Source organism: Triturus cristatus, chromosome 10 (assembly GCF_964204655.1).
Source record: "Triturus cristatus chromosome 10, aTriCri1.1, whole genome shotgun sequence".
Classification (NCBI taxonomy): domain Eukaryota; kingdom Metazoa; phylum Chordata; class Amphibia; order Caudata; family Salamandridae; genus Triturus; species Triturus cristatus.
In genome coordinates, this window is record NC_140593.1 from 1,023,495,996 (window position 1) to 1,023,521,670 (window position 25,675).

The 25,675-nt window shown below is 43.0% G+C and overlaps 1 protein-coding gene across 2 annotated transcripts in view; it reads right to left on the reverse strand.

Annotated features, from left to right (window-relative positions):
• Positions 1–25,675, reverse strand: part of POLR3E (RNA polymerase III subunit E) — a 232,323-nt gene that overhangs the window by 100,752 nt on the left and 105,896 nt on the right. For both annotated transcript variants that reach the window (XM_085629041.1, XM_085629040.1), the window contains exons 9-10: positions 20,060–20,179; positions 5,353–5,435 (exon numbers count right to left, since the gene is read on the reverse strand). In XM_085629041.1, coding sequence (XP_085485167.1) covers positions 5,353–5,435; positions 20,060–20,179 — 203 coding nt within the window. The remainder of the gene's footprint in view (positions 1–5,352; positions 5,436–20,059; positions 20,180–25,675) is intronic.

Genomic DNA, 25,675 nt, shown 5'->3' on the forward strand with positions numbered 1-25,675 from the left:
GTGTCACAGAAAGAAGTGTAGGGCAGGCTAAGTCATTAACCGGGCTGTTCAATCAAAGACGTTGGCAGGGGTAGGCACTATTATTTGTATGTATGTATGTGTATATATGGCATTTCTATAATGTGTTCTTAGCTAAAAAGTCAAAAGCTGTAGAGGGTCAAAGACGAGCAAAAATGTTACGAGTGATAGGTGAGGAAGCTAGATTGCCTACTGTTGGACATGTGCAGCTGTTCCAGATCCTGAGTAGTTGATGTAAAAGGCCCATTATTTTTCTTTTTTACACTTTTAAGTCTACAGTCTTAGAGAGTCCTAGCTGTCGGTGTGCTGAGAACCACCGAAGACTGTGAGTTTGAGGTAAGCGGTGATGCAGATTGTGATGGCTTCGTAAATAATGGAACTGGTTTTGAAGATGGTGTCGGCCGACATGGGGAGCAACAGAGTTCCATTAGCATGTGGGTGATGGGATCATATTGCTACAGGCCCTGGATGACATGTGCCTCTGCATATAGGATGTCCTCAGGGAGTACCAGTTGCATGCAATTTATATTGTCCGCCCATGCTGCGGCTGGGCGTGAGTGTGCCTGTGCAAAGATGAGTATTGTATACTTTGAAAAAAAACACACAACTCACTAAAAAGCAAACTGTTAAAGTTATGGTTCAGAGAACTAAAACCATACAAAAAAACCCACTTCTGGTGTGCAATGCACAACATACACTATAACTGATGCCACTCATACTGTACATTATGCTCTGCACAACTCCACACTGAATTTCAGTATTTCTTTCTGTGAAAATATATGTAATTCTGCACACCTTAGATCAACACTTGGCAGGTATAGTAAGTCAGTAAGTACTGGCAACGTCTTTACACTCCCCTATTATGTCCACAATAAAAGCCATAATGAGCAGATGTTCCAGCCAAATAGTATACAAAATACGAAGGAAAGAATGCCTGGATTATTCTCAGCCACTGACATTTACTAGGGCCGAATGCCAGACTATTGCTTTTTTTCCACACCATGCGATCTCAGTTGCGAAACTGCTCCAATGCGAATAGTCCAGCCTGAACTGCGAAGCCAGGTCCTCCATGAACTGTAACCGGAAAATAAGCAAACTAGGAGCGGTTTCATCAGAGTTAGGGTTTATCAGGAAGGTATAGCTTGGTTCCAGTGTACACAGGACCCATGTCTGGGCATACATGTAGGAAAGTGCCCCATTTTGACCTGGTCACCACCACTTTGTGTACTGTATTCCTGTTAACCAGGTCCCCAGTGCCAGGTCTCTTTCCCTAAACTGTACAATTGTTCCCCAATTGGCCACACCTTTAAGCCCCTAGTAAATGCTACCTCAAGTACCCAGTACCGAGGATATACAAATTTATAAAAGCTGATACTTCACAGATTTAGTAGGACTTTCAAAAAGACAATGAGAACAAATTTGATGTAATCTACGCATCGTACGTCAGGGTGTGATGTCTCTGTATATAAAGTTTTATGTTAATTGTTGAAAAAAGTCCTTAATATGGTTGTATAAAGTGTTTTGTCATGAAATAGAAAATTGACCAAAAAGAAAAATCAAAAAAATAATTTATCTCCCTTGATATAATGAATTTTGCGTCTTTTCTAAAAGTAATGTATGTATGATGGTTCTAATCTCTGCACACTAAACAGAAATGCGTTAATTTAAGTATTTGAATTGAAATGTACCTACAGGTGAGATTAGAATCCCTGAGGGACTCAAAGAATAGAGGATTAACGATCCAAGAGGCACATATTTATTGCTTTGTTCAAACCGATTCCGGCCTCTTTGGTCTTTAATAGAATCACTCCCCCTTTTTGTTGAACTACCTCAAGTATCCAGGGCATGGGTGCTGGAGAGGGCACCTGAAGGCTGCAGCATGTATTGTGCCACCCCAAGGGACCCCACACCTAATTCAAGCAGGCTGCGTGTCTTGGTGCAGATAAAAGTGAAAACACGACATGGCACACATCTCTGTGTGCCAAGCCTGCTGACACTGCATGCAGTATAGGTAAGCCACCCCTATAGGAGGCCTAACAGCCCTTCGACAGGGTGCACTATACTACATGTGTGAGCATATCTGAATGAGCAAATATGACCCAGTGATGTCCAAGTCAATTATTAGATATCACAAGTGAACAGGGAAGCCATTTTAAGTACATGTGCTGGACACAGGTAAGAACGAGTTTCCCAGCAACAGGACAGCCTCACTGAATTATATATCAAACACCACATATTAATAAACCCACACTGATTCCAGTGGTGGATTTATGTATACATGCACCCAGAAAAAACCTTAGCGATACCCCCTGAAAACCTACTAGCCTCTAGTGAGGTGGCTAACTGGTGTCAACACAGACAGGTTTCTGACGCCCCTGCAGGTGAGAGTCTACGCTCTAGGAGTGCAGAAACAATGCCTGCTCTCGCCAGAGGTGTTGTCACCCCCTTCAAGAAGGATGGCTAAGTAATCGGCATATCAAGACAGGAGGCTTCAAAGGCCTCCACCACCTTTAATATGTGACCACGGCTTCCACAGACCGGGATAATGCCAACACCCTGCCCTGAGCCCATGAGGAACCATGGCAGGCAGGAAATTAGATATTCAGGGAGGTGTGGTGCACTCCTAGGCCAGTCACACCTCTAAGGTGAGCTGCCCAATGTGCCTCCCTTTAGGAAGATTTTGCCATCTTGTTGATGGTAGAATTAGGAACTCTGGGACAGGTTTATGCCCACTTCTCACAGGAGTGGTCATATAGGTGGTATAGTGACCCCAAGGTTAAGCAGCCCATTGGCTACTATCCTTCACTCCCCTTAACGCCCTTAAATCTAGTATTTAGGGGAGCCCCTGGCACCAGGAAAGCAGATGCTGACAACCTAAAAAGAAGGATATCGAAGAGCAACAACTGACTTGGTGCCAACCCGGCTGGCCTGCCTACTATCCATGACAATTGCACCAAAGATGACTCGTCCTGCAGCTGCTCTGCCTCCAAAAGCCTGGGAGGACTGCCAGCACGTCAAGGAGCAACCAGCATCTCCCACGGAGTAGTGGAGCTACTTCCCTGCACCCTGCAGGCACCCAAGAACAACTATGAAGACTTCAGACACCAAAAACCCGAAACCAGAAAGCACCACTGCACCTGTGCAATCTAGCCAGAGTCAAACTGAGCCAACGGTGCCCACGAGGTCCCGAGACCCTCCGAGTCTTAGCCCACCTTGGGTTTGCCTGGACTAAACTCCCAGTCACCACCTCCAGCCTCTTTGTGCAGGCCTCCTCTCAACCGCGAGTGTCTCCCAAAGCACGGACCCCATGCCTGAAAGCACCACTTGTGAGACCTCTGGTGCCTATGTGTCCTGAGGTGAGAGTAAACTTAACTTTGACGACTAACAGAGCGAATAACTGATTTTATCAACAGTGTTTGACTATAGGACTGCCCCGTTAAATCTGCACTCGTGAGACGTAGTTGGTCCACCAAATTTGAGTAAGACCTCCATTACGGTTATTTCACCTACCATTACCATACGGGCCATATGTCTGTCTATACAACTCAGCACTGGTTTTCCCATGGGGTTTCGTCTTTCAATTAGGGACACATAGGCACCAGAGGTCTCGCAAGTCTGATATTAGAACAATGAATGTGATGACGATATGTTTTTTAATCTGAAATAAGCACAATGGATACAAGTATAATGGTTTGGATGACGACAATATAATTCGCACTGACAACACCCCCGTGGGGCCCCCCTCACTGGCATATTAAGAATAATATTCATCGTACAGCTCTTGAACACTTTTGTTTCGGGGGTCAATGTACAACAAAAATGTAATAATGATTTATGAATTACACAATGGGTGGCATTGTTCTGGGGCGGATTCTGTCCCCTCTTTGAGTAAAGCATAGTGCAGCACCCTATTGAATGAGGGTAAGAGGGACTGCACACTGCATGAGGCACATGCCTTTTTAATCACTGTGATGCCTGCTATAGACACAAGAGTTTTGTGTCATGTTAGGTCTCTCCACAGGTTGGACAGACCTGAGAACATAGACGCCATAATAAGAATAAGTATATCCAGAGGGCGAGTATGTCTGGTAAAACATTTTTAAATTTAAAAAAGTGTGACACTATACTAATAATTCCAGGGAGGGATTTATTATTAAGTTTTGCCCTGACGAAAGCCGTGGACCCATAGGGCCATTCATTGGCTGAAACATGTTCGCATATTTCTGGGGTCATGGGACCATTATATCCTTGGAACACCCTATTTCTGTTTGATTTAATATCCACCATATCTCCATATTAAAGGGATTCCTGGAGTGTATGGTGGGTTTTTAATCTTTAACCCCCCTGGCCTTTTCTCCAAAGAGCTCCCTAAAACATGGTTGAGCCCACCCTGGCCTTTAGGAGCCATGGTGAACCCGATGATGAAGCATGACACTATTAGAGTGTGTGAGGGTTACTATACAAAGAGGTATTGTTCCCAATAGTGGTAGAAGCATACCATTACTCCTCTGATTGAAAACTGTGCCCATACCCTACATTCTAGTTCTTTCTGGACAGGATACTTTGTTAGCAGATATTATATAAATAGCCAGACTCCTTCAATACCTGTCCCACTTACTGCAACACACGAAATTTTTAAAAAAGCGATGGGCGGAATACTTGAATTAATCTCAGCCACATCCCAGCCTCAGAGTAAAGACTGATTTGCATATGGCGAAGTTCAAACTGAGGTATCCAAAATAACAATGGATTGGAATGCGGCCTGAGTAATTACCAGTGACTGAGATTAATTGAACAGTTCGATGCCATGTGTACCTTTTAACAGAAAAATAAGCAAAGTACTGAGGTCATGTGAACAAATGCTTACCATCCACACAAAATCAATACAAGTTTCACATTTTAAAGGACATTCTCTAACAAGCTTCAAATGAGCAATCTGCTAACACTTTGGCTGCCTAAACAGGAAGGAAAGAACAGGTTAAGGCTAACACGGTTCTTGTTAATGTGTTCTAGTTTGAGAATTCCACATAGAAGCAAGCCTTTCAAGCTAGATCTCCAGTCTTTCAAATTTTTCTTTTCAGTAGGCTACTTTAGAAACGGAATTAAGAAAATAAAATGCAGTGTAGTTGTCCTACCTCTAACTTGCATAGTGGTAGCGTCCCTATTGTAAAGTGTATTTATCGTCTCCTTCGCTACTGAAAGTTTAAACCAGTGCCAGAATTCTATGCTGAAAAACTATTCATTGAATAATGAATGAACTATACATACAGTTAGCTGGTATCAAAGAGAAATTAAGAGCTGACATCAACCAGCTAAGTGAAATAAATCACTTACCTTGGAGATTTTATTAATTCGGTATTCTCCATTCCAGTAGCTTGACATTGCAGATACTGGCGTTCATGTTCTGAGCGGCTGTCCTGACAAAAGAGAGAAAAAATTTTGTTAAATGCATCGGTCAGGTCAAGAGTCTTAAAGGAAGCTATACTACACTCCTTTTCCTTCAGTTTGACAAAATAATCTTTTATTAATCGCCTAACAACAAATCCATTGTCAGACTATCCAGAAACATGCGTAAACTGGGGTGAAAATGGTTGTTGGTCCTGTGCAGAGGAAAGAAAGGCTAAGCTGCTTATAACTCCATCACATGTCTAATTCAGTTACCCCATCTGATGGTTCTGAGGCATAAAGGTTTCAGGAGTGGTGGTCCTTTTTCCACAAGGTGAAACCTGCAGAATTACTGGTGAAATTGGAAACAATATGGGCATTGCAGGCTTGGGGAAAGGCTACACCAACTCCGCTTTCACAAGACCGTGAGAGCGATGCCGCTAGCGAAGTGCAGAAATGCACACAGAACGGGTAAAAAAATCGGAATCTTTTAGTCGAGGTTCTATATAGATGTTGTTTCAAAGCTATGTGGCTCCAGTAGGGCAGTATTGTTACAGAGAAACTGGACTTGAGGGTCTATGTGATATGGGGCAGTCTAACAAACTACAAGAAGACAAGAAGGGCAGAGCCCTAGGCATAGCATTAAGAGTCGGAGAAATGGAATACACAATTGTCTCAATTTATGCTCCAAATATTTTCCATGAAAAATTCTTGTGCAAGACAATTACTGACATAATGACAGTAACTCAAGGTGAGCTTATTATAGGGGGCGACCTGAACCTGGTCATGGAAAATTCCAGGGACTGGTCAGAACCATGAGTGAACCAGAGAGCTTCAATCAGAAAACGGACATAAATCACTGCATTATGTGGGATAAAATGATATCTGGCAAACAACACCCAACAGAAATAGACAACCCTATTATTCAGCAGCTTCCTAAAACATATGCATTCCTAGACCATTCCTTGGACTTGCGCAGTACACACAAACCACAAAAATTGACCTCATTTGAGATCATGCAGCAATTGAGCTAGATCTTATTGTAGAGATAAAAACAGGGGGAGGAACTGGGTGGTGGATAAATTAAAGACTAATGCGCTTTAAGCTCGTATTATGAGAACTAGGAAGCGGTCTATTGCTTTTTATGGAGGAGAACGATAAGGGTGACGTATTAAGACAAGGTGCTTTGCTATGGGTGCCATAAAACGCAGTAGTGAGAGGGATGATCATGTCAATCTCTGCAACATTGAACAGAGAAAGGCTAGAGAAAAGAGTCTCTTGAAAGCCAGGTGAAAGAATTAGAAACCATACAAAAAAAGAAACCATTCCAATAAAATTTGGAAGAGCCTCAAAGGGCCCAAGCGAAAATAACAGACAAACAAATCAGAAAACGCCTGGCTAAATATCAAGCAGAAATATTACTACAGTAGCAATAAAACAGGCAGACAACTGGCAAGCAAACTGCGATTGAGAATAGCAAAAGAGAGGGTGAAGAAAATTCAAAATGTGAATGGCTTGTGAAGTGTAGACGAGGAATTATATCAAGCCAATTTAGCGAATTTTGTGAAAAGCTCTACGAGGGAAGAAACAGCCCCAGATGACAAAATAATAGACTATTACAGTACAGATGCAAAAGTAGGCAGTGGAACAGAAAGAAGAATTAGATTGACCTATAAGAATAGAAGTATTAGAGAGTATAGCTAAACAAAAAGTGGGTATGTCCCCAGGCTCTAACAGCTCCGGTGAAATTTGTTTTATAGACTTTCAGCATTCAGATTACCCCTCTCCTAACCAGGGTGTTTTAAACATTCAAGAAGATGGAGAGCACAACAGAAGCAATGGTACAAGCGAGCAGATCTATGATCCCTCAACCAGGTTAAGACCGCTCTCTATTTGGATCATATAGATGCATATCTCTATTAAAAGTAGATGTCAAGATCTTCATAGGAATATAAGCTGCAGGGGTATAACCGAGTCTTCTGGATCCAGCTCAATCTGACTTTGATCCAGACAGAGGATGTGGCAAAAACACAAGAAAATTGTCACATATCATAGATTATGTACACAGAACCCAAAAAAGTTAACTCTGAGGGTCATGCTGGATGCAGAGAAAGCATTTGACGGGTACATTTCTGAACACATGTCTGCCTCTGGGATAGGGATTAGCTCAAACGCTGCATACTCAGTGCTTACAATACACCATCGCTGCGGTGAAGGAGAATGGCCCAGCACCATTTCACGTGGATTTCGGATTAAAAGGTGACACTGTGGAAACTCTGAGGGAAAGAATCAAGTCAGAATTAATTAATAACAAGCATTTACAATGCAATGGTCTCGGCATTGTTAAAGTTAGAGCTATTGGCATTGCTCATGACAATGCCGTTTCTTTAAATGTTTTAAAAACAAAAACATAAACAAAAATAATGTCATGAGCAATGCCAATAGCTCTAACTTTACCAATGCCGAGACCATTGCATTGTAAATGCTTGTTGTAGAGGAAATAATGGCTCCTATGGTTGCTGGCTCGCCCACAGCCTGCGCCATCCGCATTTGTGGGCAGAAGCAAGAGCACCTGGATCTGCAGCTCCTTCCGTAGGCAGCTGCCAAGACAGCCATTGGTACGGGCTCCGATTCGAAGAACCCATTCGATCCCGAGGTGAGGTGACCATACCTGTCTCAGAGATGAAAGTGGCCTCCGGGGTGCCAGCACCCAGGCGGGCAACTAGAGCCAAATTTCGGGGGGGGGGGGGGGGGTTACTAAGTCTTCCAGCCATAGGCATAGTGGCTGTAAGAAGTGGTGAAACGCAACAAAAGCCTCATTAACGCGTAATTGGTCTTTTAAAGACCCGTGAAGTACTCAGGTGCGGATGCAATTAGACGGACGGCAGCCCGCGAGGCTGTCTCAGCCAGGCTGACACACATGAAGGGGGGGGGGGGGGGCGGGAGGGGCGGAGGCTGAAGCCCGGTGAGCCCAATGGGTGTTGCGCGCCAACCAGCACCCCTAGACACATGCCTTAAACGTGGCTTTCGGTGCTCCCCAAGTCAGGCTAAAATATGACTCATTTATGATAGAGGTGGGGATGTGACGCATTGGCCATAGCTGCCGACTTTGGAGCTAGGGAGCCAAGTTCGAGTCCAGTGGGCAAATCACAGAAAATCCCAGGGCCCGAAAACAACAAGAAGCTGACTTTCCTCCACTTTCGCTGAGCGTGCCACTTTGGAGCAGCCTTATGTGAGCAGAGCACAACGTAAATTAAGGTTAGTGGTACTGGAACGCACAACATGGACGTGCGTTCCAGCAACGGAAAAAACTAGTGACTGGTGATGCACTCTTGGTTACGTGCTGTACGGGTCAACAAGCACGTTTGCGTTTCAACATTAACAAGAAGACCCTTGGAGACCAGAGCAGCAACCGGACGAAGGGGGAGCGGACGAGCACACGACCGCCTTTCTCCGAGGCAGGCAGAGCAGAAATGCCTCGGAGAAAGGCAGCCCCCTTTTCGGATTCGGGGGCGTGTTTTGCTGTTGTCTCCTCCCTGAGACTTTTCGCAAAAAACACGCCCCCCGATCCGAAAAGGACGGGGCATGATTGGAGTGACGGGACCTCTTCTCCAATGGCTGGCCAGCATTTACGAGGCCAGCCAATGGAGAACAGGGCAGAAGAGGGGCGGGTTCAAGCCCCTCTTCTCCCAAGTCATTAAATCTCCGGACTTCCGGTCTGCCGACCGGATGGTCCCGAGACCTAAAAAGGGATAACGATAGGAAGAGAGGAGCATAAATTGGCAATGTAGGTGGATGACATTAGGATCGAAGTGGCCCACCCAGGAGGCTGTCTGACTGCATACTAGATGAGCTTAGGGAAAAGAGGGAGGTATTGGGCTTCACAAATCTACCAAACCAAATCACAAATCTGAAACCTCTTCATCACAAAAAAGGAGATGGCGATCATCCAGCAGGAGTACTCCTTCCAAAGGGCAAAACACCAGGTCATATACTACAGGCTCAAATAGCATCCTTGCTCGAGAAAACAGTTACAATTAGTTATGATAATGTGGGAAGATCTCTAATGTGAGAACTGCAGATGTGCCACATGGGAGGATTATCCAGGTGCAGCAGAATAGCGGCTGTTAAAATGGTGTCACTCCATAATATATAATACATCTTTCAAACACTAAAGCTAAAGGTTGGTAGGAAATTCCAACACATGATATACGATTTCAAATGAGCGTACAACGAAGGAGGTTTTTTTAGATCACTGATGCAAAAACAACCAAGCCCAATGGACAGCACATGGCTGCAACAGAGTGGGAATAATGTTTGATGAAAACTGTATCTCCACCTTTGAACCCCTCGATAGTGACTTATCTCTCCCTGAATCAAAGAGACACAGATACACCCGGGTGAACCACCAAGGTCTTCAGAAAACAAATGCCTGAAGGTGTAGCCACTCACTAGGTACGAGCGGTGGGATATCGGAAAATAAGATAATAAAATGGTATCAGAATTATAGGAATAGCATCAAAAACGTAAAGATGCAGGAAAATCCCAGGTATGAACTGCTGGGAGTGAGAGCAAGGGAGACCCTCATTAGACCAAGAATAGGAAGAAACAAACAAAAGAGCACATAAAACTGTGAGATCGACATTGACAAGACAAACACTAATCAAAATCTCAACATACTCACCCCGATCAAGCTATGGGGACAGGATAAACAAAAGTCAGACACATACTGGAGGAGCAGCAAGGAAAAAGGAAAGCGGATACATCTACAGCGGGAATGTCCCAAGATACAAACATATTAGAAAGGGACACTAGACATTGTATTCGAGATGCTTAATAATTCAATACCCTGGTATTCTATGTACATTATACTAGGGCGGGAGTCTCCAACCTTTTCTGAAATGAGACCTACTCCTGATCAGGGAAAATTGTCGTGAGCTACTGAAGACCGAGTAACTCGCGCATTACTACCAGACACCCTCCTTGCCCAGCTTCACTGACTTTAAACCAAACGTCCATGGAGCCAGATACTATGCTTTGAACAAAATACTGTGACAAGGGGTACTATGAAAGGGCTGCCATGTGCATCAGTGAGTGCACAGCCTGCGGGGCTATATGAACATGTGTGTGAATTAATGGGATATATGTGTATAGGTGACAGAGAACCTCTCTCGTATGTACTTGTGGCACAGTTACATGTGCAACACAAACATACAACCATTTTTCTTTTAAATAGGAGAAATTTATGATACAGAAAAATGTTCTGCAAAAATATTAATAATAAGCAACATTTGTCTGCACGTGATGGAACATTTTTCTGCAATTTAAATTTCTCAAATTTAAAAACAAATGGCTGTATTTTTTAGTTATACATATGGCAGTGTGTCTACCAGCCACTAGGAACATGATGCCTGCTAAGAGTAAATGCAACACTTTGAAATTCAACTGAAGAGTTAACTTTGTTTATAACCATTACATAAAACTCATTATTTCAATTTCCCCCCTTGTCAAAGTGTCTTTACAAACAGCTGGCATATTACTTCCAGTGGCCTGCAGACATGGTGCTGTATTTACAACAGGAAAATAGAGTAATTTTTTTAATGAGGAATTTAAAATGAAGAAGCATGCTTAAAACACATTAGGACTTAATTTGCTTAATTTAAAATAGAGAAAAACATGAAGACAATGGTTCATAGAAACATTTTTCTTCACTTTAAATTTCTCCTATTTAAAAGAAAACTACTGTATTTTTCAGTTATAGATATGGCACTGTGTCTATCGGCCAATGGGATCAAGATGCCTGTGGTTTGTAAACGTGACACTTTGAAAGGGAGAAAAATAAAATGAAGCATTAGGTTAACTCTTCATTTTAGTTGTTTCTCATTTAAAAGCATTCTGAAATATCGTTTTGTTCCCATGCTCCAACATTGAGTTGAGAACGACTTATTTAAGAGTTACATCCTGTAGTGCTTCAGTTCTGAACCTCTGACCCACAAGGGTCATAAATCTGAGTGGAGCACTGCTCATTATCATGCTCTACTATCTGCAGCGTGATAATAATGTAAAATCAACATAGTCTTTCCTTAACTTTAAAAGGAAAATGCAACACTTATTTATTGTGGTTCTTAGTAAAAAATTAACTCAAGGCTGGGAGCTACTCTGAAGGTTTCTGCAAGCTACTGCCAGCTCGCTATCGACTGTTTGGAGACACCAGTACTAGGGCCTGTTAACTGACTGTAGATTACACTCACGGAGTGGCAAACAAATCTCTCTAGGGCTATAAGCAGACAAGAAGTGCAACGTAAGGCACACGTAATCTGCCAGATATCAAAGACTGGCAATACAAGATTTGGAACATGATGGGTGTTGGACTTGGCCCTTTTTGCAGGGTCATCCCTAAACTTTTTGCCTTCCTCCTGTATTTTTTCTGACCTGTTGTTGACTGTTTTATGACTCTGGGCACTTTCCCACTGCTGATCCGTGCTAAAGTGCATATGCTCTCCCTAGTGTAAATTGATGTATGGATTAGTGATTCCATGATTGGCTGGTTTGGTTTACCTGTCAGACCCTAGTACAGTGCGCCAGGAGTGCCCAGGGCGGGTAATCCAAATGCTGCTGGTGGGCTTGCAGCACTGGTTGTGCCACCCACAGAAGCAGCCTGTAAAAGTGTGTCTAAGGCTTGCCATTGCAAAGCCTGTGTGCAGTCTGGTACTGCCATGCTGACTGGGCAAGTGCACCCACTTGCCAGTCCCTAAACCTTCCCTTTTCTTCATATCAGACACCCCTATGGTAGGCCCAAGGGCAGGGTTCATTGTAAGTATAAGGTAGGACAAGCCTTGGTGTGTGTGGCCTAATAGTGAATTACAGCCATTTTCGTTTTCCACTATTGCAAGGCTACCTGTTCCCCATAGGCCAGAATGGGCAGTTTGATTATTACATACTATAATCCTAACTGACTCCGGGGGGCTGTCAGAAACGCTGTGCCTACCTGCTCACTACCTTGGCCTTTGGGGGTTGCTGTGTGGATCGTCTCTCCCTCCCGCCGTCGCACTGGTGACATCGGCGACTGCAGCGCGGAGGGAGCAGGAAACTTCATCTCCCAGGCACCTTTGCCCACCGGAAGCGGAAGCGGATCTACAGCATCTCGCGCCTGAAGGCGCTACAAAAACAGCTTCACCCCCCGCGTCGCGGGACGCGCGCGGGTGGCGCCGGGCTAAGCCCGGGCAAAGGGCGGGCCGTCTGTGGCCGTCAGGGGCAGAAGGAGGCAGGGCGGGGCCATCCCCCTGACATCGGACACCAGATCACCCACTGCACTACAGGTACTGCTGCTATACGCCACTTTTACTGCTGCGCCCCTTGTGCATTGTTGTGGTGCTGTTCAGTATAGACGGACTTGTGGCTATATTCCGGGTCCTGTTGTGGGGACCACAAATCTTAGCCATATTCTATGATGTCAGGTCCCAAGAAAAATAAGGTAGTCTCGGGGGCTGGCTCTATGAACAACTTTCTAGTCAAGAGGGTGACCAAGATTAACGAGGATAGAAGAGCTTCGTTGGGCAAGGTAGATGATATGGATCACGCCCCCTCCCTAGCTATAGCCGCTACATTGGAGGACTTCCCAGATGGCGATAGAATCACGGACTTATTGCCACAAGATAATAACGTTACCGAACTAATTTGTAATACAGTAGCTCCTATTCTCCAGGAGCATGATAACGCAGCAATGGCCTCCTTAATGAATGATACGTTACGCCCTGACTCTGAGGAAGACTCAGAAACAGTGGAAGAAATTAGGGGCAAGAGACCCGTTAGAACATGCAGAAGGCTTCAAAGCAAGAGGGGGGGTAAGACCACCCATAGGAGACGGGTGGAAACTCATCGGCCGGATAGCCACAGTTCCCCCAAATCCAACCCAACTGCAGAGCCTATGAAGGATCCCAAGACTACTTTGAGCCTAGAGCAGTTTGATCTGTTAATCGAACGTATTGAGGCTGCGGTAGACCTAAAACTTAAAGCCTGCATTGACTGTCTTACAGTCAAACTGGACACCGCAAATGCGGAAATCAAAAGACTTGGAGCTCTATTGGATCGACAGCTGGCTAAATCCTCTCAGGCGAATCCCTCACCCACTCACAATAGTTTAGCAAACCTTGGGGTGACGGGATGTAGTGTTACAAAAGCTCCCAACTCTCTGCCTATGATTCGTCCTGCTATTAGTTCGGGCCATAATCTTACTGTTCCCCTAGTAACTCATCCCCCATCAACAGATGTGGATTGCGATCAGGCGAGGGGCTTGCAGAGACTTGACATTAGCAGTAATGCTGTACAAAGCAGACGCGCCAACACTATTAATTTGCCCCCGGAATGCGCTCCATACGTCATTGTACTTGCAGACGTCCCACTACTCTGCCCAGGTAATACAGAGCTGCAAGTGGAAGCGCATGAGTCCCTCAAAAATAAAGTGGTGGCCTGGTTAGGCGCTAAATGTGGTTTTCCTTCCAAACTTGCTGGAGACATAATCACGACAAGGAGAGTGAACTGGATTGGCCCATCAAGGAAATTTTGTAGAGGGGACTGCGTGGTTGTGAATTTTAAATATCCACAACACGTGGCCACTGTCCTCCTGCGAGCAGCTTCCCTGATGGAGGACAGTAACAGTATCCGTGTTCGCCCATTGGGGTATTTCTACAATAAGGCCAATTTTCCCTCCGCGTCGAGACCAAGATCTTATCCATCTACCCCGGTGGGGCATAATCCGGCGCAGCAATGTTCTTTGCAGGGCCGTGAAAATGCCAGTTCATGGGGTCCCCCCATTTTAACGCATAATAGGTTTGATGTGCTCTCAGGTCTTGACCTCTGTGATTGACGGGAAGAGGGAGAGGGTACAGAGGACGCCGCGGCTGCGGCCCCAACACCTATGGTCCACGTACCTTCTTCTGAGGTGGTCAAGAACAATTTACCTGAGATTATTATTAGTGATAATGGGGGAACGGTTAGGCTGTTATCTTGGAACATCGCTGGTTTGCGGGCTAAGAAGGGAGACCCCAGCTGGGAAAGCTTTGTCAAGAGTTACGATGTTATTGCCTTGCAAGAGACTTGGGACTTGGAATGTGACTACTGGATAGATGGCTTCACTTCCTTTTTCGTCCCTGCTTTGCCTTCTCCAGCTGGTCGGAACAAAGGCGGCCTTATGATGTTGGTTTCAGTGAATTTAAAAGGCAAACTGATTATGCTAGACTGTGCTTCCAAAAATGTTATCATTCTGGAGTTAACCTTAGAGGATGGTGGTAAATTGTTGTTGGTTAACTGTTACAATGCCCCCAATAGTAACCCAGAATCTCTGCATTTTAACTGGTTATTAGATTTTTTAACTCTCTACGGAGACAAGCAAACCACTTTGTTTCGAATTATTTTAATGGGTGATTTTAATGTTCATTTGTGTTATAAATGTGTTATGGTTGAATTGGAGGGGCCAGGCAGTGTGTCACCCCCTCATTTAGAACACACACTGAATGGTCGAGCACTTGAATATGTACTGTTGGGAAATGAGCTATTCGAACCTGAATTTTCTGATATCACCACACGGGTTGCCACCTACACGGGTAGGGCTAGCGATTCGATTATTGACTTTATCTTTATCTCGAGATTTTTTCTTAATTATGTGATTACTTATAACGCTATTGATATGCCCATGAGTGATCACAATCCGGTTGGACTGGTGCTAACAAATAGTGCCTTATTGTCAAAATCGGTTGGTCTCCAGCAGACTATTTTGCCTTTAAAAGTAAAGGATCAGGGGAGAAGACTTAAATGGGAGTCGGTTGTACCTGAAATTTTTTTTGTAACTTTATCTAATTCAGTCGCAGATGAGTTAAGGGTGTGTGCTACTCCTCTAGCTGGGCACAATGATGTTATATCTTCATTTGAAGGTATTTGCCGGTTTGTGTCTTGCAGTCTTTTAGCTAAAGGGCAGGGGAATAAACAATACCCGGCAAAAGGCTGGTTTGATAATAACTGTAGCAAAGCTCATAATCGCCTCAAAAAAGCCCTGAGTGCCCGCCCAAGGAACAAGGAGCTTGTGGCACGACTGAGGAAGGATTATAATATGGCCATTACTTTACGTAAAAGAGAATTAAAAAGTAAAGCTTGGGAGGACCTAAGGGACAAAGCTACCCTAAAAAACAGTGCTGAGTTCTGGACAATAATAAACTCTCCATTTCTTACAGGCGCCCAAAACTCAGTACAGGAATTAAACATCTCAGAAGTTGAGTGGCTGTCTCATTTTGAAAAAATATATGACAGCCACAGAGAGTTGGGCCCTTTTATAACCCCTGTAACTGGTAGTCCAACGGAGCCTGTGAGTTTTGAAATCTGTGAGGTACTTAGAGCCATAGAGGAGACAGCAGGGCGTAAGGCCCCCGGCCCCGACGGAGTACCAGCAGATATGTACAGGGCGAATCCACTGTTTTGGGCAAATATTTTAACTAGAGTTTTTAACGCCGCCGCAATAGTGGGTTTCCCTGAATCCTGGTCCCTCGCTACAATCGTCCCTATATTTAAAAAAGGGCAGAGAGGAGATCCAAAATGTTATCGACCCATATCGCTTCTGGACTCCTCGGTTAAAATTTTAGGCAAGGTTGTCCTGGCGAGGATTTCCGCGTGGGCCAGGGGAATTAACATCTTATCCGAGGCTCAATTTGGCTTTAGGTCTGGGAGGAGTACTGAGGACCAATGCCTCAACCTCCACCTTATACTGTCCAAATACACCAAAGCAAAAGGGGGCAGCTTATTCCTGGGTTTTATGGACCTGTCCACAGCTTTTGATCTTGTTAATAGATCAAAGCTGTGGGCAATGTTGCTGGAGATGGGCCTCAATAGCTCCTTGGTGTACTTTCTAGCGGAGCTTCACAAAGATCTGAGGGCTCGCATTAGAATGACCACCGACGGAAAGTGCACTGAGAGCTTTAGATCTACTAGAGGGGTCCGCCAGGGTTGTATCCTGGCTCCAATGTTGTTCACGCTCTATGTGAACTCTTTGGAGGGTCACCTAACGTCTGCTACAAAAGATTTCCCGTGCATGGGGGGTGCACCAATCCCGGTGCTCCTCTACGCAGATGACGCGGTACTCATAGCTAGGACCCCAGTTGCCCTACAAAAGTTATTGGACGCCTTTTGTAATTTTATGAGTAGTCTCGATCTGGTGATCAACAAAAGTAAATCACATACCATGTCCGTCGGACGCGGTATGCGTAAAGAAAAATCCTTTTACTGTGACGGAGAGGTGATTACTAGTGTTAAGGTCTTCACCTACCTGGGTGTGATCTTTGATCAGAGGGGATCCTGGACACCGCAGGTAACATCCAAAATTAATGCGGTAAGAAGTTCATACGCTGCAATTTTGGGTTTTGCGAAGAGATTGGGGGGGAAACCTATGGAGGCCATTATGGCCATCTATAAAGCCAAGACAATTGCTATTGCTAGATATGGTGCAGCTGTCTGGGGTTACGTTAACGTCACAGATATCCAGACAGAGGAAAACAAATGTTTTCGCTCATTGCTGGGGTTACCCCAGTCAACTGCTACCTTCTCAGTACATTTAGAGCTGGGAATGGGTTACATTCTAGACATTTTAAATCTAGCTCCACTCCTGATGTGGATAAAGCTTTGGCTTAACCCAAACCTTAGCCTAAATCATCGGATCATTAAAGATTGCCTCCAACTTGACCACAGAAGGGATATTCAGTGGCTGTCATATATTGAAACTATGACAGCTTTTTTGGGACGCCCTGAAATTTTTAGTAGCCCTGAAGCCTTGTGTAGAGCTGACCTACAGTGGGTGAAAATAAATTTTCTGAGAATTCGCACGGCCGAGCGTGAAGCCCGCGATTTATGTAAACCCTCTGTGAGGGCTCACGTTCTGATATCCCCATCCTGTGTGCTGGCCCCTTATTTAATCACGGTAATCAACCCTTTCCATAGATGGCTTTTATCCAAATTTCGGTTTAACCAAATTTATACAGTGCTGTGGGATGTGAAAGACTGGTGCAAGCTGGAGGAATCGTCCCCATGCAAATGTGATGGTTTCTCTGTTCAGGATAACGCCCACTTTTTGTTTTTTTGTCCCTTCTATCATGAACCGCGTATAAAATACTTAAAATCGATTCTGAAGGACTTGGGATTTATCCAGTATAAGCCTGCACTGTTTTATTTACAAATGTTGCTTTCTCCTCTTATTATGTATTGCACTGCTAGTTTTCTAGCCGCATCTGTGAGATGCAAGAGAATAAGGCTAAGTTTGGAAGAACAATAGGAATTTGGATTCAGCAATATTGCCCATTCGAGTGTTTTTTAATGTATTTTATGTATCTATCGCCCTTTTAATCTGCTTTTTAACTTATAAATTGTTTAATATTGTATTAAATTTATCAACTGTTTTATAGATGAACCTTTGATATTTGCTGTAGTATGCTTTTATGATTTTAATTAATCGAATAAAGTGAATTTGACTTGACTTGACTTGACTCCGGGAACATGGTAGAAATTAGAGTTTAGTATGCCTGAACTCAGAATAATAAAATACATCTTTTAGTAAAGTTGGTTTTAACATTCTGTGTTTGACAATACCACTTTCAGAAAGTAGGTATTTTCTTGTCTAACCATCCAAACCTGCCTCTGCTAGGCTGTGTATTCCTTGTCTGGAGTTTGAGTGACGGGCTGGGGAATTCCAGGGGGCTGGGGAATTCCCGGAGACAGGGTGAGTCAGCACAGGGCTGAATAGAGAGATCTCCATGTAGATGGGTGGGAGGAGTTGCACCTGGGACCTGAATAGGGCTGTGCTTTCCCTCCACAATGCTGACTCCACCTCCTGTAGTGTGTCTGATGTTTCTGCCCTGCACTGTGAAAGGAAAGAAGGAGTCATATCAACAAAGTGCTCCAGGACTGACCAGAACTGGTTTTGACTAGGAAAAGGCCTCTCTGCCTTCAGAGAGCAAAGAGAAACTGGGTATAAATATTGGGACCCAAGAACTTTAGATAACTTTGGGAAACAAGAAGAAACCTTTGCTGAGGAGTGGAACCAGAAGAAACTGAGGAGAGACTACCCCTAAGCTGAAGTGCTGCTTGGGGGATTGGCCTGCAGTGGTTGCCTGACTGCTAAAGAAAAGAGAAAGGACTTTGTGTGCATTTTCATTCAACTTGTGAAGGATCTCCAAGGGCTTGGAAAAGAGCTTGCCTCCTGCTGAAGTCTCAGGGACAACAGACTTCAACCACCAGCTCCCCAAGAGTTCTTTGGAAGTGCCTGTAGCTGTATGTGGGCCTTCTGAGGGACTGCGTGTCGCAAGGAGCTGGAAGCGCGACTCAAGAAGAAGAAGCGGGTCGCTGCCGCAGCCTCTGCTGTCGCATCACTGAACAAGGATGTCACCGCTGTAGCTGTCGCATTGCACCGTATCACGAGAAGCTTCTCTCAACACCAAAGAAGCGTGTCGCAGCCGCTGCATCACTGAAAAAGGATGTCGCCGCTGGAGCTGTCGCATTGCACCGCATCACAAGAAGCACCTCGCATCCACAGAGAAGCGTGCCGCCGTCACAGCCGCTGTCGTTGCATCACTGAATAAGGGTGTCGCCTCTGCAACTGTCGCATCGAGCGGAAGCGTCTCGCAACGTTGGAGAAGAGTGTCGTTGCCAAAGCCGCTGTCGTCGCATCACTGGACAAAGGTGTCACCGCTGCAGCATCGAGCCGAGACATCTCGCAACATCGGAGAAGCGTGTCACCTCAACAAGAAGACGCCATCTTTGTTTCTTTGCACCAGATCTTCAATGCATCACCGCCTTTGCATGCAAGGACCTACCGCATCACCTTCCCTGCAACACTTTTGTTGCCCTGCGTGTCGCATCTTAAAGTACATTGACTCAAAGTGTCGCATTTAAGATCTAAAGAGAACTAAGCTAAATTCTACCATTTTAAAGTAACAGTATTGTGGATTTTTGTTGTTTATGGTCTTGTGTTAAATCTATATAAAGAATACTTATTTTTGATATAAAACTTGTGTGGTGTCCATCTGTAGTGTTGTCACTTGATTAGTGTGTGTGTTCACAAATTCTTTACACACTGCCTCCGAGATAAGCCTGACTGCTCGTGCCAAGCTACTAAGGGGGTGAGCAGGGGTTATTTTAGGAGTGTACCCCCTGACTAGAGGCAAGGGTCCCTATTTGTCACAAGGACCTACCTGTGCCAACTAGAGACCCCCCAAATCTAACATGGAGAAGATTGCTTACAATATAGCACAAAAGTACCTTGGTTTTGAGAAAGACTGGGCGATGATATTATGCTACTTAGCTAAAAGAATGTGGCAATCACCTGTTGTAAATATTTACACGCCCTTAACATAGCTAAGGAAAAACTTACGAAGGGAGACCCATGAGAGACAGAGAAGGAGCGCAGCATGAATCACCCAAAAACAAAATTTAACTATAGCTATTCTGGATAATCAGAAACAACTGGTGTTGTTGGTGGGAGAGGGGAAGCCCATTAAAGTTAATAACGGCTGTAGTTACTTTACTTCACACGCTTGAGGTCAAACTATTTGTGTTTTGAGAAAATTGAACAGAAAGATTTAATCCTAAAATGGGATCAAAGCTGTAAGCAATGCTGACCTACCTTTACACCGTAATAATGCAAGTGAACCCAGTGCTCCTCTGCTTGCTTCTTCTGCAAGAACTCGTAAGACTGCACGCGCCTCTGTCGGGCCTGTTCGGATTCAGGTCGGGAAAAGCGAACCTAGAATAAATGAACAATATTTTGGAATTACTTCAACCGCAACAAATCTATTAAGCGGATAAATGCATGGTAGACGTACCAATGCTAAACGGTCTGTTTTATGAAATTTCAAAATATCGTATGGCAATACTTAGCAGGAAAAAGGTAAATAACAAGTCTTTGTGAGAAATAATCAAAAAGTAGACTATGAGGAAAGGGAATTCACGACAATTGTTGAAGGAAAGAAATTTGCTATATAGCAAACCAGCTCATTGTTAATCAGTTTGTTTTACCAGATATGCAACACCTATCAACATCTAAATACTATCATTCAAGCACTTAAATGAATGCCTGAGTTGATTGGTACTGCAAAATCTAAGACCAAACCAATGACAGAATTAAATCTACTATAGTACAGCTCCTTATGGAATATTCAACTGGTGGACTCTCCACTGGTTTTAGAATTTGCTATGTAAATTGGAGAATGTTCCATTTCCAACAAAATCAAAAGCCCTCAGTTTTTGACTGCATCTCTGTGTCATAGGGGTTTGGTTTAGGGAGTAATCCAAAGTAAGTGCTGCTGTCAACCAGGGGTAAACCCTCTGATGGTTAAACTTTTTCTAGGAAGAACTGAAGGAGTCTCATTTCTCAAAACCAAATGCCTTCAGAGTCGGCACACCTGCATCAATCTGTTCTTCTAAATAAGATCAGATCTGTAAAATACCAGAAAAAAAGTAAAGGGGTGGTACTCTTTGTCTTATGCCTTATTGATCAGCCAGAAAGACATCAACAAATTTCCATGGCAGAAGACCAGTACTATCAAATCTGAGATGTCGGCTTTTACAACCATAGCTCGATTTAAAACCAATATACTCATTACAAGCCTATATGAAGTTTTGCCTCCTTCCCCTGGGCGATAGTCGTCCAGTCTTTGTACAGATTTCCACAGGCTACCCATTGTAAATGCATGGCAGTGAGAAACACATACTACCTTTTATGTTGTGGTAGATGTATCACAACATTTTCGGTCCATCCTGTCTAAGATTCTGCTCTCCCTTTCTGGTGGTGTTGATGTAGAAAGACTGAAGATGGTCTGTTTCTCACTTTCAATACAATGATAGAATCTGGCTGGAGGGTGAGGGTCTGTTTACATAAAGAGCATGTCCTGCTTTAGTGGCTTATACGTCAACAAGCAGGGTGTTGCCACGTCAGTAGTTGCTGGAGAGAGCATGCTTTTTCCCAGTTCCATGACACACTGTAGCAAAGGAATAGCGATTTGAAAGGTGTATGATGCTGTCCATATCTAAATTGGCTGGTGGTATACTCTGAGGGAAAAACAGGGTATTTAACTGTGCAGCACCTTTGGTCAACGTATTGTGGAGGGTGGTAATGACAATCTCTAGTTTTTGCCATTTATACATTTTATTGTGTGATTAATGAAACCAGTCAAATTCCCTAAAAAAAGATCAACATCAATAAAATACAAGTATACATTTATTTTAAAATATACACGGTGTTTAAAAGTGGACATATAAAATGTATAGACTTTTTTGCTGAAACGTGATGTTTTGTTTGCACAATAAATGGTTGTGCTATTCTCTGGTGTGCCGCATACTTTATTTCTTGATTGAAATTGGATTTGTATGTCGTAGTGAACGGCAGCTGCCGCTGTCACCAGCAGGCAGGTTGAACGGACTCTGGAGCAGTAACATAAGTGAGATATATATATATATATATATATAAATATTAGACACTCCATAGATGGGCAGTAACTCAATCCTCGCCACTTCCCCAGCATTCACGGACACGGACCATTGAAGCAAGTGCAAATATTTTATTCTGTGCAAACTGCCGCCATAACGTTTCGGCTCCTCCAAGCCTTAATCACATGACAACGTGAGCCATTCACAATCCTCCTTATAAAGTGACAGTGCAATGGTTGAAACAGACCATGTGACAAGTTTGGCAATAGAGATAAAAGACATACTGCAGCATTATGTAACAATAACGAATACATGAACTCGAAAAATTAATGGTTCATTATTTCTAATGCTTGTCTGTGGCTATGTAAAATGCAGACAGTCACATTGATTGTGCAAATATGCAATTTGAGTGCAAAAACATACGCATTATTAGTGCAAAATACGCATTTGTGCAAATACAGCGCTGTAAACAATCATAACATGTTGATCAAGGCTTATAGTGATATAATGGATAAATGCCATTATTTTTACATCAAAGCCAATAACGTAATCATTATTGCATCTGTACAACAAAATTACTGAGAAATTGCATTGTATATATAGGGATACTCTCCTATGTAATATTGGGTACCAACTCAAAGTGGAATTTCTCTTACAAACATGTATATGTTGTGCTGATATATGTGTGAATATCACATTGTTCATTAGCCACCACAAATATGTCCAGCGTTGAAACACATGTCTCCTAATCAATCATGGGTTAAATCCCTATATTGATCTATCGTAATCACCATGATATAGGTCTGTTTCATCACTATCATATAGGTCTGTTTCATCAATCTATGTGCAAAAAAGTGCTAACTACTAAATTGTGTAAATAAAATCTATTTGTCGTGATAAAACCCCAATACAATTAATTTCATATTGTAAGGGGAATTCATCTCAAATGTATGCAAGATTGACTGAGCCCAGTCAATTCAATCATATAAAATTAAAATCCTGTATTTCGGTATCACCTGACCCTAACATCATAATTACAGATATTGTCAAACTTCTTCCCAATTACATGGGACCTAAAGCTCAGCACTGCGATGTTTCCCAAAAAGGACAATATCTAAAAAGGGACGAACCTAGGCAGATGGGAAAAATGAGAGGATCACAATTAAATTTTGAATCATCTTGCTCTACTTACGGGATGACTTGACAGATTTGCAATAAACCGGATACTAATAACCTGGTAAGATGATAACAGGTACTCCAGTTGGCTGTATTGTAACACAAAGAATATATAAATTTGCTTTCATTCGCTCGTACCTTATGATTCAAGAATTCTTTAAAACAATAAATAATTATCAAAAGGATAAAACTCCCTTAGGGGTTACCCTTCTAAAACTAAGAATTTTATAACCGAATTTTTTACATAAAAATGTTTTCTAACTCAGAGTTATGGTAAACGTGTGCAAATCCTCTGTGATGTTCAATCCTCCCGGATGTTTAGTATCCGATTGTAATATGTATTTGGTTTCAAGTTTGCGGAGCCTAGACTCTATAGCCTCCTCGTCTACTTGCGACTACTGCATCGATAAAGAATTTAAGGCCCCTATTGTCGCTATGGTGATGTTCTCTAAAATGTCTTGCCACAGGATAGGTGTTGTCCTGATTGGCTATTGCCCGGAGATTTTGTAATATGAGTTTGTGAACAGCATGCTTCGTACTGCCCACATATCTCAATCTGCATGGACATTCGAGGACATAAATAGCAAATTCGGTTTTGCAAGTAAGTACTTTGTTGATGGGATGGTCTTTGTTACTAAAACCATCTCTATAGGTTTTCATGATAGTACCGTGATTACACGACTTGCAAGTTTTGCATTTATAAAAACCCTGTTGGTATGTAGCCAAGTGGTTTTTTCAATTATTTCCGGGCTGGTATTAACCAGTTGGTCCTTCATAGAAGGGGCCCTACTAAATGTAATGGAGGCTCTCTGTGGTAGGGTGGGACCAATAACTGGATCACTCAGAACAATGGGCCAATTGCGGTTAATGATCTTATACAATTCTTTGTGTTGCTTGCTGTAACCCGTTATCATTCTAAATGAGCTAGTTTGTTTGGATGACTGATCAGTAGTGACTGATCAGACTATATCTGAAAGCAATCTCGGTACCTCCATGCGCCTAGTGTGCCTGCTGGTCAAGTATGCAAGGATCGACAGACAAGAACATGGAGGAGATAGCGAGAATCAACAATGAATTAAATAAACCTGAACATCAAAGTAGCAAGGAATTTATAGAAAAAAAGCATCAAAGATATGAAAGAGATTAAAAAAGCAAGAGGAAGTAATAAAAGCGCGGAAGGCATTTAAATTCGCCCGGCATAAACACGATTATGAGCAAGGGCAGATTTTTACGTTTGCCCGGAAGTTTGACAATTTGCGCAAGCAGAAAGGCACCATCGCCAACAGAGTGGCAACCAGTATGAGATTGATGAATTTGGCAGGAAGGGATTCCAATATATCTACATCAGATGCCAGTTTGGTGCAAAGTGAAACCGAATCAGAGGACAGTAACCCATGTGCAGAACGAGGGGATTTGGGTCAATTAACACTAGCCGAGGAATTGGAATATATCAAAATGGAACACAAACAGTCATTACGACCACGCATTCAAAACGCCTCAACAAACAAAGGAGGAATGTTAGAAGGCGACAAAGAAGGAAATGCCTCAGGAACAAGAGGACGGGGACAGTGGAACAGACGCTGGAAGAAGAATTAAAAATTGAGGATAATACCATCATTAAGCTCACCAACACCCAACTGGATCAGGCAGAAAAACAACTCCTCGCATTAGGTCTCTATTTCTGATCCCAAGAGTAACTTTGGCTACACAAATACGCGTATTGAGGTCTATAAATTCTTAAGGAAAAATCAAATAAATAAAGTACTTTACTATCAAAAACAATTTGGAGGAGGCCAATAGAAAGAAACAATAATGTCCTGCCAGTACAATTGAAATAATTGGATTACAAGCTAGAGATTTGCCATTGGTTAAAACTTTACATGCACTTGATGAGATGTCGGATACAATAACCAATACCCAAGATATGGCCGATGTGAAAGGGGTCAATATCACTATGCCAGGCCATAGCCCTTTTAAACCGGTTTTCACCTTTGTCCCAACTATGCCCCGAGATGCAATAGACCTATTTCATGATCGCATCATGGAGGAATTAAAGAAATAACAACGAAGAATACAGACACAACAGGTTATTCCTAAATATCAAACTAGGAAATATTTTGAACTTATGCATAAATTAAAGAACAATAATTCCATTTTCCTCAACAAGTCTGACAAAGGTGGTAACGACGTGCTATGGGACAAAACCGAGTATATAGAGGAGGCATATCAACATTTGAACGACGAAGCTTGTTACTGCAAAATCAATATGTCACAAGTAAAAAAAGATACAAAAGAACTATAAGGATGAACTCAATATATGGAGAAGAGAAGGCCTCATCTCCAAAGACAAATTTATGTTTTTAAACAATGATTTTCCAGTGTTACCTAATATGTATTTTATTCCAAAGGTACATAAAAATGAACTGCCTGTCCCAGGTAGCCCTATTGTTTCGGCAATCAAGAGTTCCTTCGAAAATACATAAAAATACGTTGATTTTTATCTTCAAGATTTTGTGCTTCAGCTTCCAACTTATATTAAAGACACTACTGACTTTTTATTCCAATTGAGCAACCAGGTATGGTCTGAAGAATATGTGTTTCTTACTATGGACATTACTGCCCTTTACACGAGTATAGC